The following is an 18,798-nucleotide window of genomic DNA, read 5'->3' on the forward strand; positions in this document are numbered from 1 at the left end:
TAGCATAAACTTGGAAATAAAACTTTGCAGGAAGTTAAGTCCAAATTACGTCATGGCAGACCATGAGTCACAGATGGGTCTTTATCCTGGTGATAAAACATTTCAGTTTCTTCACCCCATAAGGAATGTTTGTTGTTACCAGTCTTGGCAGGAGAGACCTATGTGCATTACGAAAGATGCCGGCAACCCTCAACCCATGTTAGTGACCCAGAAAGAATTTTTTTAAAATACCAATGCCTGGGGCCCCAGCTCTAAAACTTCTCAGCTATGGATCTGGTTACGCCCGGATACCAGCATTTCAGCATGCAGTCCTGTTGAGAGCCACGGCATGGGGGGATGTTTCCAAAATGTATGGTCCATCTAGATCACCTGGGGAGAGTGTTCAACATTCAGACAATGATTCTATGGGACTGGGGTGTGTCCAGAGTGTGTGCATTTTGAAGTGACTCCCTATATGATCCTGATGCTGGTGAATTCCTGGCCACACTTTGAGAAATGCTTCAGTAAGGAAGGAAGCAGTGGGAGAAATCACATGAGAAAATCCTCTCCTTATTATGTTAAGTGGGGGAAAAAACCCCCAAACCCAGGATGTAGAATTGTGATCATGCTCATCTGAATATCTTCATGGTGTGCACTGGACAAAAAAAAATTAGAAAGGAAACACACTGAAATATTCACAGGGATTATCACCAGGTGGTGGGATTATGAGTAATTTTAATTTCCTTCTATAAAGCTTCTGCTACCCCCTTTCCTAAAGCACCAATTACCTGGACTCCTCATACTTTCTTAACTTTCTACAAGAAACATGCGTTACGTTACATTAGACAATAAAGTGCATTTCTGAAGACAGAGAACATGTAAGCCAAGGGTTAAAAGTCATGGCTTTGAATCCTACCTCTTATCCAGTCAATGACCTTGAAAAGGCTTTGTTCTCTGCGTGCCCTCTTCCCAGACAATAATGTGAGGGGTTAGATGAGACGCACCTCAAGCTTCCTGCCATGGGCAACATTCAGGGATTCTCAGATGCTGAGGCTGAAACATCAAGATTTCCCCTTGTGTTTTGAAACTGAAGGACCTTCAATGACTAAGAGAAGACCTGTCTGCAATGGCAGGATACTTTTGTTTGCCTGTCTAATGTCTCCACATTAAGGGCCCAATTAGCTGGACATTGTAAGTGGCTGTCACTCTCTAGTTAAGTCTTTACACGTCTGATTAACTTTATGGCTCCTACTTGCACCTCAATCCAGGAAACCCATATATCACCAGGCTGGGTGCTTAGGGGAGCTGACGGTTACTCAGTGAAGCTGGGTGGGCATCTCCCATTTCCCAGGATGCTCCCAGAGGCACCAGAAAGGTTATATGTCCCCTCTTCTGAGCACCAACAGATGACCTCTGGAGGGGGTGGGAAGTGGATTCCCAAGTTGCTCTGACCTTGCTGTCCCAATAGATGCAGACGGTCTACTCATTCATTCGACAAATATTTATGGAGAACCTACCGTGTGACAGCAGACAGTGAGGACCCAAGGGGGAGCAAAACAAATGAGGTGCCTGCCATCATGGAGCTGGCATTCTAGTGGGGGACTCAGATGTTACTTAAATGATCACATCGATCATCATAACTACACTTGGAGTAAGTGCTCTGAAGGACAAGTATGGGAAGCTATGAGAACTCACAGAGAGGGACATGAACAGTAAGATGGGGCCTCAGAGGAAGTGACTGTTGAGCTGAGACCTGAGGATAAAGAGGAGCTGGCCCAGTAAAGAGGGTGAGGAAAAGCACTGGAAGAAGAGGGAACAGCATGTGCAAGGGACTTGAGAGATGCTTAGCAGGGCTGGTGGGCTGGATGGTAGAAGATGTGGCTGGAGGGTGGGCAGGGGCCACTCCATGCAGGGTCTTGAGTCTAAGAGTGATGGGACAGCATGAAAGGGCTTTAAGTAGAGGAGACTCAACTTTCCCCATTTTGAGACAACATATGGACATAGGAATGGAGTCCTTGGGAGGCTCGGAGCAGTGAGAGTTTCAAATGCCGCAGTGGTTCCAGGTAGAATGAGGCAGGCAGGTCCCTGGACTTTGTCTACACATGGGGCTGGACCAGGTCTCTTAAAACTACAAGACTGCCCCAAGTGGGTCTAACTCAGTGGTGGTGAAAGTGTACACTAGCAGGAAGGCCGTGAGAGATGCCATTGCACGCTAGCCAGCTTCAAGGAGTCACTCTGTGTGTTAGCTTCCTAGTGTTGCTGTAACAAATTACAACTTAGTGGCTTACGACAACATATATTATTTACTATCTTAATAGTTCTAGAGATTAGATATCTGACATGGGTTTCACTTAGTCGAGGTGTTGGCAGGCAGGGCTGTGTTCTTTCTGGAAGCTCGAGGGGAAAATCTGTTCCCTTGCCTTTTCTAGTTTCTAGAAGCTGCCCCACATTCCTTGGCTTGTGGCCCCTTCCTCCATCTTCAATCCAGCCGTGTAGCATTTTTCAATCTTGCTGTGACTCTGACCCTCCCGCCTCCCTCCAATAAGGACCCATGTGATTACATTGGGTAATCCAGGATCATCTCCCCATCTCAAGATTCTTAGTCATGCCTGCAGAGTCCCTTTGGCCATGTAAGATAACATATTCACAGGTTCCAGGGATTAGGATGTGAACATATTTGTGGTGGGGGAGGGCATTATTCTACCCACCACACCCACATTCCCCGCCCCATCTGCCATCTAGGTTCTATTTCCACCTGATTCAGGTCCAGATCAGATTCCAGTCCTCCTCTCCAGAGCAAGGGTTGGGCAATTCCTCCATGCCTTGCTGTGGACGTCAGACAAATCAGACTTTGGACTCTGTGAGGTTCTAATCACCCTCTCCAAGTACAACCCCAGGAAAACATAGACTCTCCACACATACACACACACATCCACACCTACACGCACACACACTTTCAGAATTTAGAAATAAGAGGCACTTTTTTTTTTTTTTTAAATTTTTGGCCGCACCGCACAGCATGTGGGATCTTAGTTCTCTAACCAGGGATCGATCCTGCGCCCCCTGCATTGGAAGCATGGTGTCTTAACTATTGGACTGCCAGGGAAGTCCCACAAGGCACTTATGATGCAGGTGTTGGGGTGTCCATTCTGGAGTGACCTTGCCTGGGTCCATATTTGCTATTTCCTAGCTCTGTGACCTCAAGGAAGTTACTTAACCTTTCTAAGCCTCTGTTTTTCGTGTGTAAATTAGGGAAAACAAAGTGCTTGTTTCCTAGGATTGTTGCAAAGATAAAATGAGAGTTAAATGGTCATGAAGAACCTAGGGGCAAGATGGGAATAAAGACGTAGACCTACTAGAGAATGGACTTGAGGACACGGGAAGGGGGAAGGGTAAGCTGGGACAAAGTGAGGGAGTGGCATGGACATACATACACTACCAAATGTAAAATAGATAGCTATTTTACTCTGGGAAGCAGCCGCATAGCACAGGGAGATCAGCTCAGTGGTGCTTTGTGACCACCTAGAGGGGTGGGATAGGGAGGGTGGGAGGGAGGGAGACACAAGAGGGAAGAGATATGGGGATATATGTATATGTATAGCTGATTCACTTTGTTATAAAGCAGAAACTAACACACCACTGCAAAGCAATTATACTCCAATAAAGATGTTAAAAAAATTTTTTTTTTAATGGGAGTGTTTGTAAAATGCCCAGAACATGGTAACTACTCAGTCATGATTGCTGCTAATTATTTCTTCTGGAAATCTGTGGCGTTTATAGCTCCCTATACTCACATTTTTTTCCTATATAACGAGGGTGCTAAAATCTGCCCATGAAATCCGTCTTTCTAAAGCTCTTTTTTTTTTTTTTTTTTTTTTTTTTTCAGTACGCGGGCCTCTCACTGTTGTGGCCTCTCCCGTTGCGGAGCACAGGCTCCGGACGCGCAGGCTCAGCAGCCATGGCTCACAGGCCCAGCCGCTCCGCGGCATGTGGGATCTTCCTGGACCGGGGCATGAACCCGTGTCCCCTGCATCGGCAGGCGGACTCTCAACCACTGCGCCACCAGGGAAGCCCCATCTTTCTAAAGCTTTTAAAGGGGCTGCAGTGACTAGAAACTGACAGGACTCGTGTGCCCATCTCTAAATACACACACGGATGGCACATATACCCACACAGGAACAGGTGCATGATCAGCACCCATGTACAGAAACACTTTCACACACACGGCTGTACACACTCTGCTCTTGCAGGGAGCCAAGCCCTAGTTGGCTGCCTTCTGCAGACAAGGATATAAGCCAAATGCAGCTCAGACAGTGCTTACTTGTTAAGCCCAGGCTCCCTCAAAAAAGTTCAAACTGGCCTCAGAAACATTCAGGCAACTGCTTTTGAGCTTTCAAACCAGTATTGCCGCAGTGTCTTGACAAATGCCGAAGAGAAGGCTAATGCATGTACAATTGCTCCAGGAAGTGGGCTTAACGTGGCGAGCTGCAGAGTTGAGGACACCCTACCTGTGAAGGTGTGATGGCTTTATGTGCCGGTTCCTGAATTGGTGAGGGAAATGGTGAAAAGCTGGGGTTCCATCACTGATGGTATGAAGCCAGAGCAGCTGCCTTTAGAGCTGTGATTGAGCATGATTACACAATGGTTTGTAAAATGCAGCAAGGTAGGAGAGTGGATGTCATGTTGTCTCTCTGTCTCTCTCTATCTCTGTCTCTCTGTCTCTCAACTTCTCTTTCTCTCTCTCTCTCTCTCTCTCTCTCTCTCACACACACACACACACACACACACCATTAATTCCAGAATCATGCCGCTTATCCCGTCACCCTAATTGCCAAGTGGATGTTACCATTAAGTTTATCAAACTCGGCATTTTCTGAAGCCTAGATTGGGCCATCAGCTGTGAACAGGGACATGGCTGCTCTGAAGGGGGGTGGTCTGAACTCCAATGCCAGGGTCTCTCAGGAACCTGTCCTTAAATGACTAAGTTGCTCTGTCATGAAGCCACGCGGCTGGCATGCAGGGTGTGTGCAGTTCAGACTCATTAATTCCCACCGCTGTTTATTACCGTCACTACCTGGGGAGCCGTTGATCGTAATCTCTCTCCTTGATGGATTGGTGAATGGGATTCCTGTCTGGACCTCAGCACTTTGGGGAAGTGGGTCACCCTGGGTCAGAGTTGGAGCCAAGAGAGAAAGACAGCTAGAGGGCTCCACTGGGCTAATGCAGTCAGTCAGGCAAGGAGCTGGGTCATTTAAACCCAATAATAGCAACAGTTATCAGGAGCTGTGCTAAGCATTCCATGTGCATTGTTTTCCTTAAGTCATACAACCTGTAAGGTCAGTTCTATTATTCACTCCCATTTTACAGATGGGGAAACCGAGGCACACTGACAGGGAGTCACTTACCAAAGGCACACAGCTGGCAAGTGGCAGAGATGGGATCAGAGGCTAGGTCTAGCTACCCAGACGCTGTTACCCGCCTTGGAAGAATGAAGCCTTTGTTTCATTTCAGTGCTATAATTGGGGCTCTTTCTAACCCCTCCACCTGCCCTTTTCTGTTGTGGAAAGCAGAGTTGAGAGAATGTGCTGCTGAGGCCCACAGGGCACAAGGGTCATTGTGGTGGAGAGGGGTGAACTGTCCTATGGTAGGAAGAAGTATGAGACTGAACCAATCAACCTGAGTGAATATGTGAGACACCCTGTAAATTATTGACTTCCCTGAAACTCTGAAGTCATTTGTCAATTGCCATCCCTACCTGCACTGCCAAAAGGCAATAGGATAATGTGGAAAGACAGATTCAAAGTCTGGTTTGGCTATGTAAAAGCTGTGTGCCCCTGGGCAAGTGTCTTAACCTCCATGAACTTCAATAATCTCGTCTGTGAAGCAAAGACAATAGTCTGTCTCTCTGAGAGATTAAAGGAAATACAACATATTTGAAAGTTCCTAATACAATGCTTGGCTATAAATGTTTATCTTTCTATAGAATAGCAGAATAGGACTCTAATCCTGGAGCCAGCCAGCCTGGGTTTGTAATCCCAGTTGTACTGCTTATTAACTGTGTGACCTTGGGCAAGTTGCTTAACCACTCTGTGCCTCAGTTGTCTCATCTGTAAAATGGGAATGATAATAATGCGGCTTAATGCATAGGGTTGTTGTGAGGGTTACATAGATGAATCTACATAAAGCTTTGAGTACAGTGCCAACACATGGTGCTTTGTAAGGGTGGGCTATTATTATTTCTCTAGAAGTTGAGTGTGGTTGCAGGGAAATTCTCATTTGTTTCTTCTTCCTTTCTTGAGCCACTCAACAAAAAGGCTAGAGCAGTGGTTCTCAACAGGGGGTGATTTTGCCCCTCAGGGAGCACGTGGCGATGTCTGGAGACATTTTGGGTTGTCACAGCTTGGTAACAGCCCCGGTTACTACAGGCACCTAGTTTGTGGGAGATGCTGCTAAAAAATCCTATGGTGCACAGGAAAGCACCCACCACAAAGAATTGTCTGTCCCCAAATGTAAACAGTGCCAAGGTTCAGGAACCTTGGGCTAGAGGGACTTGGAGACCACATGGTCCAACTCCCCATTTTATAGATAAGGTCCGGGAAATCCTGAGGTTAAAAACATTCAATGAGAGGCTTAGTCAGTTGGGTTAAGAATTCATCCAATATGTATTCATTTGCTTTCTCTTTTATGCCAGGCACTGGGCTGCTTAAGGAATTAGGAAGACTTCATTTTCATTTTGTGCAAACAGATTCCATAAATTATTAAGGCTGGATGGACATTAGAAGGCCATCGACCCAATCCCTGAGAAAACTGAGATACTACTCAGTGGTTCTCAACATGGGGGGGGTTCAGAGTCCCCCCAAACCTGATGAAGTCTATGAATATTTCTTCTTAAAAATGGACACAGGGACTTCCCTGGTGGCGCAGTGGTTAGGAATCCACCTGCCAATGCAGGGGACACATGTTCAAGCCCTGGTCTGGGAAGATCCAACATGCCACGGAGCAACTAAGCCCGTGCACCACAACTACTGAGCCTGTGCTCTAGAGCCCGCAAGCCACAACTACTGAGCCCGTGTGCCACAACTACTGAAGCCCGCGTGCCTAGAGCCCGTGCTCCGCAACGAGAGAAGCCACCGCAATGAGAACCCTGTGCATTGCAACGAAGAGTAGTCCCCACTCTCCACTAGAGAAAAGCCCGCATGCAGCAACGAAGACCCAACGCAGCCAAAAGTAAAATAAAAAATAAATAAATTTATTTTAAAAAAAAAGCACACAGACACATGGATGACTATGTCTATAATATCAGGATACCCCAGGAGTTCTACCCACAGAATGTCTAGGACTCCAAGTCAAAAAACAAAAAAAAGGGGCGGGGCGGTAGGGGAATCTTCCTTTGGAAAGAGGAGACTATGATCTGGTTTACTGTCAGCTTGTCAAACCACAGGAAAGATGCCTACCTAATTAGATGTAGCAAATTCCAATCATTATTACTCACTTCTCCCCCTGTCCACATTTTGGAAAAATTCTGTGCCAAAACTATAGGGGATGGTGGAACTGGGATGGGGAGGTGACAGCAATCCAACAGATTCTGTCAACGACAGGTCTCTCTGTGTCTCTTTCACTTCCTCCTCCATCACAGTGTCTGGACACCAAGGTTAATGCCAAATCCTAATTACTTCTTTGGGCCCATCTGTTGAGGGATGTTGACCTCAAATGGAAGCCACCAAGCTGCCTGTCCCCTTGCGGGCAGAATATATGAGTAATGCCTTTGAGAGGCTCTGGATAGAAAGAAATATGATAAAGACATGGAGGAACCTACCACTGGGAAACAAAACAAAAACAAAACCCGCACACACAAATTTCCTCAAATGTTTAATTCCATATTTAATATGTTTTAAAAGTCCTGTGGACACCCCCTGGGTGTCCGTTCAATTTACAAAGGCCCTTTGCACTCTCTGGAGTAGCACTCAGCAGCCTTGTTTGTATAGCCTGGCACCTCTGGCCACAGCTGATTGGATGAGGGGCAGCACTCAGGGTGACCTGGACCAATCAGAGTTCCTTCCCCGGGAATTTGGAATTAGGACTAAGAAGAAATATAACAACTAGGAAGGTATAGTATGAGCTTATATTTTCTAAGATGTGGGATGAGAAGCAGACCTTTCATGAGACTAGGCTGTGTTCCTGCCCTTGGATCCCTTGAGATACCTCTGAATCCTTATATTAAATTTCCCTTTTGCCTAATGGGGTACAGTCTCCAAAGATGACCACCATTAACATCTTCCTTCCCTGGATGCATAAGTCATTCTTCCAGGAGGAGATGGGATCTATTTCTCCTCTCTAATAGATTGCAGTGGAGCGATGCCTTACCAGTTCTAGGCCTAGCTGTTAAGAATCCTGGAGACTTCCATCCTTGCTCTCTTGGGAGTCAGCTGCCATGTAAAGGAGCTTGGGCCAGACTACTGAATAAGGAAAGATTCCGTGGAGAGAGAGGGGCCATGCAGAGCGCACTGAGGCACAGACAAAGGATTGGAGCTTTCCTGGCCCTTCCAGTCCAACCCAGCCACCCACTGAATGCAGTTGAGTGAGTGACCCCAGGCTATGCCACATGGAGCAAAAATCAACCTAGCAGAGCCCTGTCTAAATTCTTAACCCACAGAATTATGAAAAAGAGTATACTACTGATGCTTGTAGTCAGTAAGTTTTGGGTGGTTTGTTATGCAGTGATAGATAACCGAAACCACCTAGCTGGAACTAATTCCTTTTCTTGCAAGCCAAGTGTCCTCACTAGTATAGAAAATCTACAGCAATCAGGTCATGCAAAATAAATTCTGAGATCCCACTTAGCCTTGAATAAGGGATGTGGGGCAAAATGAGGCTCTTTAATGAGTTTCCCTTCTGACCATCAGCTTTCCTTCTGGGGGTGCTGAAGAGAGCAGAGCTTGGTTGTGGGCTGAGTTACCACTCAGTGAAGGTTTAGACACCACCTTGGGCAAAAGCAGAAGGGGACACAGCTACATCTGCAGTTTTAACACTTAGAAGAGCCAGAAGGAGCTCATTTGCTCTGAGAGGTGCAGCCAACCACAGGGTACAGGGTCCTTCACCAGACACCCCCAAATACTGTAGAGTCGGATCAGGAAGGATCCTGAGACTCAGACTGACCCGCCTCACTGGACAAGTGGAGAACTGAAGCCCCCAAGGCTCATCAACTGAGCCTCAGGTTCTGGAGGGGGAGCCCTGATGGCGCCCCATTTTCAGTCTCGATCCGTGTCTGATATGTCTCTCTCCTTTCATCTGACTTCACTCTGATCCTCTCCCAGGGAAGTGTGAGTAGAACAGGAATGAGGGCAGGTTCAAGGTCATAAGACACAAATAGCATGGGCTTGCCTCTGGCCATGCTACCAGCAAGGGCTGGCAGCTGGAAGGGAGCAGGGGAAAGGGCCTCAGCCAGAATCTTCTAGGACTATCCTCCCCTTTCCGGCAGAAAACATACTCTCTCAGCAAAGGGACACTCTGTCACCATGGGCTTGGCCCCAGCTTCCCTGGAAGGCTCTGAAATCTCCTTCAGGGGAAGCCAGGGGCTTGCCAAACAGGAGTCTCGGGCATGATTCTAGAACGGAGACCTTGGCCAGTGTAAAAAAATAAGTTTCCTCAGCAAATTTGTCATTAATGATTGTCACCATTAACTGAGCATGCACTCTGTGCCAGGCACCACGATAATCTTTTGAATGTGAATTAAACATTCCCTGGGACATGTGTGCTAACGTTATCCCCATTTTGCAGCTGAGGAGGAGGTAAAGTGCCTTATCTAAGGTCACACAGGGAGTAAGTGGCAGAGCTGGAATTTGAAGCCAGGTCTCTCTGACTCTGGGGTCCCAGGGATTAACCACTGTGCTCTCCCACCATGTCACCAGGTCAGGCAATGTGGCAGGACATGGGGGACAAGGCAGGGAACCCATCAGCCCTGTTCTAGAATGTTCAAGCCAGAATCCGCTCAGTCCACAGAGATCCCCTTAACTTTACACCCAAAGGCAGCCTAGTGACCACGCTTGCACAATGTAGCCAGCACCTCTGGCCACAGTTAACAAGGACAGAATCTGATATAAACATAAGGCAGCCAATCATAGTGTCTTCCCTGGGAATATGGACCCTGGACTACAAAATTCTAAGCTCTCCAGCCTCTTGTTCACAGGAGATGCAGAAAGAAATTGGGGGGCAGCATTGTCTACCATGTTCACTCACTCACCAAATATTTTACTGAACACCTCCTGTGTACTAGGACTGGGGATTCTGTGGCAAACAAAACAGGCAAAAATCTCTACACTCAGGAATCTTATAATCTAACGGGGAGAGAGAGATAATCAATGTATAAAATTCAAAGTTAGCTAGTGGAAAGTGCTCCGCAGGAAAAAGGCTGGAAATTCTTGCTTCCAAGCAAGAATTTAACATCTATATTCTTCCTTCCTGCAAGGCTGAGGCTCCTTGTTGGTTGAAGTGAACACACACACACACACACACACACACTCCCACACTCACTTACACACATGCTCGCAGACCTCCCGCCTGGACAACTCCTCACTCCTGATGTATCTTTTAAAAAGCAAAATAAAAACTCAACCCTATAAGCAGACCCCTCAAGACCCATCCCTTTAGCAACCTACTGAGGAACCTGACGGAGGGCCGAGCACAAAGCTGACTCCGCCTGTGCCAGGTTATTTGTCATTTGTCAATGGCACCTCTGATCTCCCCAGCCCACTCTGAATAAAATGATCTGCAGAGGCTCAAATCAAAGGCACCCACTTCCTGTGTGTTCACAGCATCATTTTCCATCCAAGAATCTTGTTAACCTCCCACTGAGTGGCTGGGTAGGGAGATGAAAGGGCACCCCAGTGCCCAAAGCAGTTGTAAGCAGTTGGCAAAGGCTGCCCCTTGGAAGAAAGGTCTGGGGAAGGGGTGGCATCTCAGCAGCTCCTCCCATTTCCCATTTGAGGTTCAGTCTTAGAGGATGCCTTGGTGGCCTCCCTGCATCCTAGCAGTGGAAGTTTCCACCCACGCCAAGAGCCCCCCCCCATACATACGCTCACTCTCCTCTTCTCCCAGACACTCCTCCCCTCTCACTTCCCCACTCCACCCTTCCCAAGCCCACGCACAGAGCCCTCCCTCTCTCTCTAACACTGTCCTGGCTCACTGATACTCTGACACACACACCTTCTTACATCCCATACATGTTTTTTGTTACCTCTGCCCTCCAAACCCCACTTTTTCCCTTCCTCCTACCATTCATTAAGCATGAAGTACGACCAGGCCTGGTCCAGGAACCATACAAGCATCATTTCACTTACTCCTTACAACAATCCTGTGGGACTATTCCTTTTATTTCTCCCATTCTACAAGTGAGCAAACTGAGGCTCAGAGGGTGAAGCAACATGGCCCAGGATCCACAGCCGGCAAGTGGGGGAGCTGTGATGGAAGCCGAGTTCTTAGAGTCCAGACCCAACCTCTGCTACCTCGCTCTCATGCTGGTCTCCCTTCAGGATGGATTTCTCCAATTCTCTCCTATAATTCGTTTCAGATGTGCTCTCTCTTTCACGCACTGTCTCGTTGACATACCCTTCCTCCCCCTTACTTCACCCTCGGCTATCGTTCTGGCACCTGCATGGCCAATGTCTCTAGAACATATTCCTATGCAGCTGGAATGGGTATGACACCTGTGCTCACACACGCGTCTCCAGCCTTCAGAGACAATCTCCCATCCCCCTCTCAGAAGATCCTCCCTTCTCCATCTTTAATGCACCCCCAGCCCAGAAGCCCCTCCCCAGCCAGCCCCCAGCCCACTCTCTCCCCTGTTCTCTTTTCTGTCTTCCAGCTCTCGCAGCTCATGCACCAAGGATTCCAGTTCTGCCTGAGCGGGTGGCTTGGCACATCACAGGTCACAAACCCCGAGGGCAGCCCTGCCCCACCACAGCACACCCGCCCTGAGCAGCACAGCCTCCTGGCGTCTCTGGCTCTCAGGCCGGATGCGGATGCGCGGCGTCAGGCCTCACCCGATGCGCTCCTGCTCCAGCTCTTCCATCTTCTCAGCACGAGCAATCACCCTGTTGATGATCTCCTTCTCCTCATCTGTCAGCTCTTCCTGCTTCCTCCCTCTGTCTGCCTGACCACTGGGGTGAACAGACCATCCCGTCTGGAGTCTGAAAGGCAATATAGGAAGGTGTGAGGCTGCAGACAAAGTCAGCAGTTGCAGAGTGGTGGTTGGGCTCTAGCTCCTGGAGTCTGGTAAACTTCAGTTCAAATCCCTGCTGGGAGACCCTGGGTAAAAGAATCCAATCTCTCAGAGCCTCAGTTTGCTCATCTGTACAACAGGACACACATACCTCCTCCCTCATAAGGTTCTGATGAGTTTATTAAGTGCTTAGCACATGGCAGACACTCTGGAAGTAGCATTTGCAGGAAGTTCATGGAAACCTGGAGGATAATGGTGTTCTCAGGAAAAGAATCTCAACAGTAGACTTCTACAGCAGGAGCGGAAACAATTCTGGGAGGCTTGTCTGAGGCCCTGGATCCCAGGTTGACGCCAGGCCCTGTCTGGCACAAATACATTTGGTGTAGGCCACAGAGTCCTTAAAAAAAAGTTTAAACTAGTGGTCAACTAGTTTTATAAAAATCTCTTGATTTCACATAAACATCTAGCCCTCCTGCCTCCAAAGCTCCTATAGCATTTTGGGTTCCATCCTGTGCTCTCCTTGATCTTTTTTTTAAAAATAAAAAAAGCAAATACTGATGTAGCACCTACTGGCTGCCCACATTTTCTCATTTAATCCTCACAACATTTCCACAAGGCAGGACTGTTATTGTCTATTTTCTGGTGAGGAGACATTAGACCACTTGCCCAAGGTCACATGGCTGGAAGTGGCAGAGGTGGAATTCGGACCTGGGCAGCCTGCACACTTAACCTCCACAGTACGGAGAGAACTGAACGCTGCAGAGGATGAGAGGCTGCTGGGTAGAGAGCTAACGCTGTGGTCTATGGCAAAGTATAGACCTTGGACCTTATCTCCTTGGGCGATGCACCCCAGGGCACTGAGGTGCATCACCCAAGTGGAATGCAGGGTTCAACACCACTAGAAATTCTTGTCCCTGTTGGGGCAAAAATCAGTAACTATGAATCCCCTGGAGCCAGCACCCCATCAGCTGCCAGCCTCTATTACTTCCACTGCTCTAATCACGTCAGCAGGCATGAAATTCCCTTTTGACACTCAAAGTTGGAAATTAAAGGCCCCATCTTCCTCCCTGCTCCCGTCTCTTCTTCCATCCTCCCACCTTAGTTCGTTTGTTCAGAAGAGCACAGAAGGAAGAGTTTGAAAGCAATGGAAGCAGATGTCTTGGGGGCAAGTCTTGTTGCGAGAAAGGGAAGGAGGGGGTAGCCTGGGGAAATTCTGGTGGAAACACATCTTGCCTTGGATCAGGGGCCTCTGATCCAGGGGATGAACAAACGCTAAACATACTCAAATCCCCTTCCCCGAACCCTCCAATGGCTTCTCATTGATTTAGAATAAAACCCAGGACTACATAGAGGTTGTGGTTGCACAATGTGGTGAATGTGCTTAAATGCCACTGAAGTGTGCACTTTAAAACGGTTAATTGCATGTTAAGTGAATTTTACCTTAATAAAAGTAAAACTTAGTTTCTTGCCTATCTGCAAAGTCCTACCCAATCTGTGCTTTACCTGACTCTCCATCCTTTTCGCCCCCTCTCACTACACTCCAGCTGTACTGGCCTCCCTGCTCAATCTTGAACACTGAAACCTTGTTTTTGTTTCAGGGCCTTTGCACTTGCTATCCCGGCTTCCAGGATGACTTATCTCCCCAGATCTCCCCCTTCTCATCATTCAGGTCTCAGCTCAAATGTCAGCCTTTCAGAGAGGTCTTCCTTGAGCTCTCATTGCCCAGGTTCACTTGTATCCATCACTAACTGAAATTATCTTTTGAAAGAAGTTTGTTGTTTACCTGTTTGTTGCCTCTCTCCCCCCACCTGAACGTAGGATTCCAGGAGGACAGGGACCCTGTCTGGGTCACTATCATTTCAATGGCATTTAGAATAGTGTCTGAGGGTAAGCACAGAAAGAGTTTTTGAATAAGACACAATACCTTATGGCCAAAAGGGATGATAAATGTCTGATTGTAAGTGTGACCCACAGCAAGACTGAAGCAACAGAAGTCACTTATTCTAGGGGACCAAGGAGTGCGCCCTGAGGGAGTGACATCTACTCTGAGACCCTGAAGAGGATTTACTGTGATGCTGGTGGAGCTTAAATTTGGGACCCTTTGTTAGCACAGGCACCTTCCAAGGCCCTGGGAAGAGCTCTCGTAATGATCATCTGTCCTGAAAATTTTGTAAAAGAGAGATATTTTTGTCTTCTTTATTTTGAAGAGGGCTCTCCTAAATTACATAAACTGCAGGCTGCAGAAAGGTATGGCTGGCTCCTACTGAGACCTCAGAGATAAACTAGAGTTGGCGAGAGGAAGGCAGAGGAAGAAACTGAGCCTGACAGAGAAATGGTCTTTGCAAAGGCCTGGAGTTGAGAGAGTGGGCAGTGTGCTTGAGGAGGTGAAGGAAGATCAATATGGTAGCCAGCCTACAAGATGCTCGCCAAGGATCTCTGCCCCCTGGTATTCACACCCTCCCTGTGCCATCCCCTCCCACACAGAATCCCAGCTGGTCCTGTGTGACCAGCTAAATACAATGGGAGTGACCGTGGGTGACTTCCAAGGCTAGGTCACAAGAGACATTGCAACTTCTGCCTTGGTGTCTTGGGTCATGCAGTCTAGGGGAAGTCAGATGCCATGTCATGAGGACACTCAAACATCCCTGTGGAGAGGCCCATGTGGAGAGGAATTAAGGCCCCTGGCAACAGCCAGCACCTAACGTGCCAGCTGTGTGATCCTCTAGCCCTTGTCGAGCCCTTATATGGCTGCAGCCCCAGCTGACGTAAGACTACAACTGTGCCAGACCCACCCAGCCAAGCCACTCTCAAATATCTACCAACAAAAACTGCAAGAAGTAGTAAGTAGTTTCTGTTGTTTAAGCCACTACGTTTGATATGATTTGTTCTGCAGCATTAGATAACTGGAAAAATCAGTCCAGCTGGAGGATAGAGACAGGGTGGCACAAAGCCCCATTGATATTGTCTGTGTTCATTTTCGACTGCTACATAACACGTTATTACAAACTTAGGGGCTTTACACAACACACATTTATTATCTCACAGTTTCCATGTCAGAAGTCCAGGCATGGCTTAGCTGGGTCCTCTGCTCAGCATCTCACAAGGCTGCAATCAGTCGTCAGCTGGGTTGGGTTCTCATCCTGAGCCTTTCTGGGGAAGAATCAGCTTCCAGGCAAATTTGAGTTATTGGCAGAATTCATTTCCTGGCAGCCATGTGACCTAGGACCCCAGCTTTTTGTTGGCTATTAGGAGGAAGTCACCTCCATGTCTTGGAGGCAGCCTGCAATTCCTAACCAAGCAGACTTCTCCAACTTCATCCTGTGGGCCACTTCCTTCATCAAGTATACAAGGTGACTCTCAAGCTCCGGTCAAATGAGACAGGGTCTTATATAACATGATGTAATCACAAGGGTGATGTTCCATCCTGTTTGTCATATTCTATAGGTTAGAAACACATCCCAGGTCCTGCACGCACTCAAGGCGAGGAGGTTACACAAAGGCATGAGGGCCACTGAGGATCACCTGAAAGCCCATCTGGCACAGCCTCCCTACAGGGGTCTTTCAGCCTTGCTTGAATGCTCCCCGTGATGAAGACCTCACTCTCTCATTAGGAGTCTATGCCATTCTGTTGGAAAGATCTTCCTTACAGTGTGCTAATATCCCTCAGCCTGATGTTTCTTCCCATTAACTGTAAAGGATACATTGGACTCCTGCATAATGAAGACCACCCATCCTTCCCGAAGAGCCTTAGTTATAACCTCATCCAGCCACCTCCCCAGGTCCCTCTGGTTTTCCGTGGAAATGGATGCCTCAACTGCCCCTATTCTTCCTTCCTTCATCCCTTCTTTTCTTCCTTCATTCTCTTCTGATCGCCACCTCCATTTATTTCCTGCCTCTACAAAGTAGCTCAGTGACCAAGACAGAGCACAGGTGAGATGCTGGGCCTCAGACCCAGTGGAGACCCTTTCAAGGGCACATTCCCACAGCTCACAGTCTGGTCATGGGTATGGTCAGCCATGGGTCAGACCTGAAGCCAATGCCTCTCACCCCACCACACAACTCGCTGGAATCAGAATGCACAGGAAATGCACGGCTGCAGAAAGATAAGCAGGAATGGGGGTCCACAGGAGGCCTGCCTAGGATAATTGTCTCCATCTGCAGATGAGCAGAAGGCCTGCTAGAGGCTGCCGGCACCTCTGCAGACCCCCATCCTCTGCTCAAAAACACGCAGTTGACAAACAGTTCATCTAGTGTTTGAAAATGTCACTGATTGGTCTCAGTGGGGACTCGAAAGCCTCCTGTGGATTTTCATGTTTTAATCCCAAAAGTAAACAGAGGGAAAGGAGATGGTTTTTCAAACCAAAGCCTTTGCTCTCAAGGGAGAAAATGGGCTCGTCTGGGCCTCCTCTGGGCTGGAGAACACTGTGAGCATGGGGGCCTTAGGAATGCTCCTGTGACAGGACGGTGGCACCCTTGCCAAGGGCCTCTGGGCACAGGATTCCAGCTCCACGTCCTTAAGACCAGAGTCCAGTGTTGGGACCTCGTTAAAAACCAAAGGTGGAGACTAAAGTGTTGCCTCCTTGGACAAGTTACTCAGAGCATTGTATCCAGTCCAGTAAATACCCAGAGGGCCTACTGTGCACCAACTTGAGCCCTCCTTGACCTGGCGGGGTTTAAGATTGGAATCCTGGACCTGTGGCTTATTAGCAGTGTGTACTAGGGCCCTGAGACACTCTGAATGTCAGTTTCCAGATCTGCTAAGTGGGAATGATTTCATGTCTGTTTCCTGCGGGGACCTTCAGAGGCTACTCCTGACCCTCAGTAGCTGCATGAGGAGTGACCCCTGGCTTACTGGCTGAGACAGGGCGAAGAGGGCTGGCCCATCTCTGCTCTCGTTCACATACCTAGGACAATGCTTCCTGGAGAATCACTGAAGGGCACCTGCCTCCTATTTCCCCAAACTGTCTAAGCCATGGTTTTCAAACTATTGTCTGTAGTTCCCTGGAGGGATCTCAAAGGGCTGCAGGTGAGTGGGTCGTAGATGGACAGAGTGGGCAGGGAACCAGGCCCTCCATCCTCATGTCAGCCCAGATGGCAGTGCTGGGTTCCCAACACTAGCAAAGCAAGGATGCCAGTTTTAAAAAGAGAGTGAGAGAAAAAATTTTTTTAAGAATTTAATCTTTGATATTTAATAAAATCATGAGATATAGTTTATTACATTGGTGACCTCAATACTTCACCCTTCTAAGTATCCATGCCCTTTGCCATGTGACTTTGAAATTGATCTCACCAAAAGGTCTGGGTCTTTCTCCCTACCCCTTGAATCCTGCTTGGACTATGGCTTACTTTGGCCAATAAAAGACAGGGGAGAGATGTTGTGCCATCTGGGGCTAAGCCTGCAAAAGCCTTGTGTGTTTCTACTTACTCTCTGACTCTCTGTCATCACCATGACAAAAAGCTCAGGACCGCCTGTTGGAGGATGAGAGGCATGTGGATCAGAGCTGAGTCACTCCAGCCACAGCCATCCTAGATCAGACAACCCTTTGATACATGAGAAAGCCCAGCCAAGATCAGCAGAGCCACCAGCTGAGCCCAGGTCCCTGAGAATAAATCATCGTTTTTCTATCCCACTGAGTTTTAAGGTGGTTTGTTACACAGCAAAAGATAACTGACACACTATCTACTGTGGCAACAAAAAAGTGAAGCTTGTTAAACTCCCTACTTTACAGTTTGGTATTATTTTAACTTACAGTTGCACGGTGGTATGTTTAATGCTTTCAGCCATGACAGGTCTTTATCCATCGCCACTCTTTATCTGTCTTATATATTTAGCTTCTGAATAAAACAGTATTCAAAGAAAGAATTTTGCTGCTAATAGAAGTCTAAAGATCACTGCAGTTGACCTGCTCATCTTCCAGATGCTTGACACTCAGAAGAGGGAAGAGAATTGCCAAGAAATTCTCTTGTGTGGGGAGAATATGGTCAGAGGCTCGAGACACCAGCATTCTGGACGTGCTTCATCTGTGACCTGAATGTACTTGTTTAGGTGCATCTAGAGATGGTCAGAAGGAACTCTCTCAACAAACTAGCACCAGTGGCCTCTAACACAAAAGGAAATTAGTCCTGACTGCAGGTGGAAGCCCCTCACAGATGTTTCCCCCTAAAATACTGCAAAAGGCAGATTCCCAGCTCCTTCCTGCCTCCCACCTTGATTCTTCATTTCATGCACACAACAGTCACATAATAAATACCCACTGGATGTCTCTATTAATATATTATAACTCCCAAAAGGAGTGGGATGATGGAAATGCTGTCAGGGCACGAAGGCTCTGAAGCATTAAACAGCGGTGCTGTGCAGAAAATTAATCCTTTTTCTTTCCTTTCTTCTTATCCCCTCCCTTCCCCCAGGATGCCGACAGAAGCAGGTGTCAGCAGGAAGTCTCTTTACAGCTCAGTGAATGAGATTTTAATGAATCCTGAAGGGGAGAGTGTGGAAGGAGGGGCATCCACACCACAAAACACTTTACATAAGCCCTGCTGGTAAAAAGGCCCTTTTTGATGAAATTTACCCCTAACAGACTAAAGAGGGTGCCAAAAGGATG

The 18,798-nt window shown here is 47.7% G+C and overlaps 1 protein-coding gene across 11 annotated transcripts in view; it reads right to left on the minus strand.

The window, feature by feature from the left end:
- Positions 1–18,798, minus strand: part of RPH3A (rabphilin 3A) — a 285,353-nt gene that overhangs the window by 37,082 nt on the left and 229,473 nt on the right. For all 11 annotated transcript variants that reach the window (XM_073790165.1, XM_073790168.1, XM_073790159.1 and 8 more), the window contains one exon: positions 12,018–12,164. In XM_073790165.1, coding sequence (XP_073646266.1) covers positions 12,018–12,164 — 147 coding nt within the window. The remainder of the gene's footprint in view (positions 1–12,017; positions 12,165–18,798) is intronic.

Source organism: Tursiops truncatus, chromosome 13, assembly GCF_011762595.2.
Source record: "Tursiops truncatus isolate mTurTru1 chromosome 13, mTurTru1.mat.Y, whole genome shotgun sequence".
Lineage (NCBI taxonomy): Eukaryota > Metazoa > Chordata > Mammalia > Artiodactyla > Delphinidae > Tursiops > Tursiops truncatus.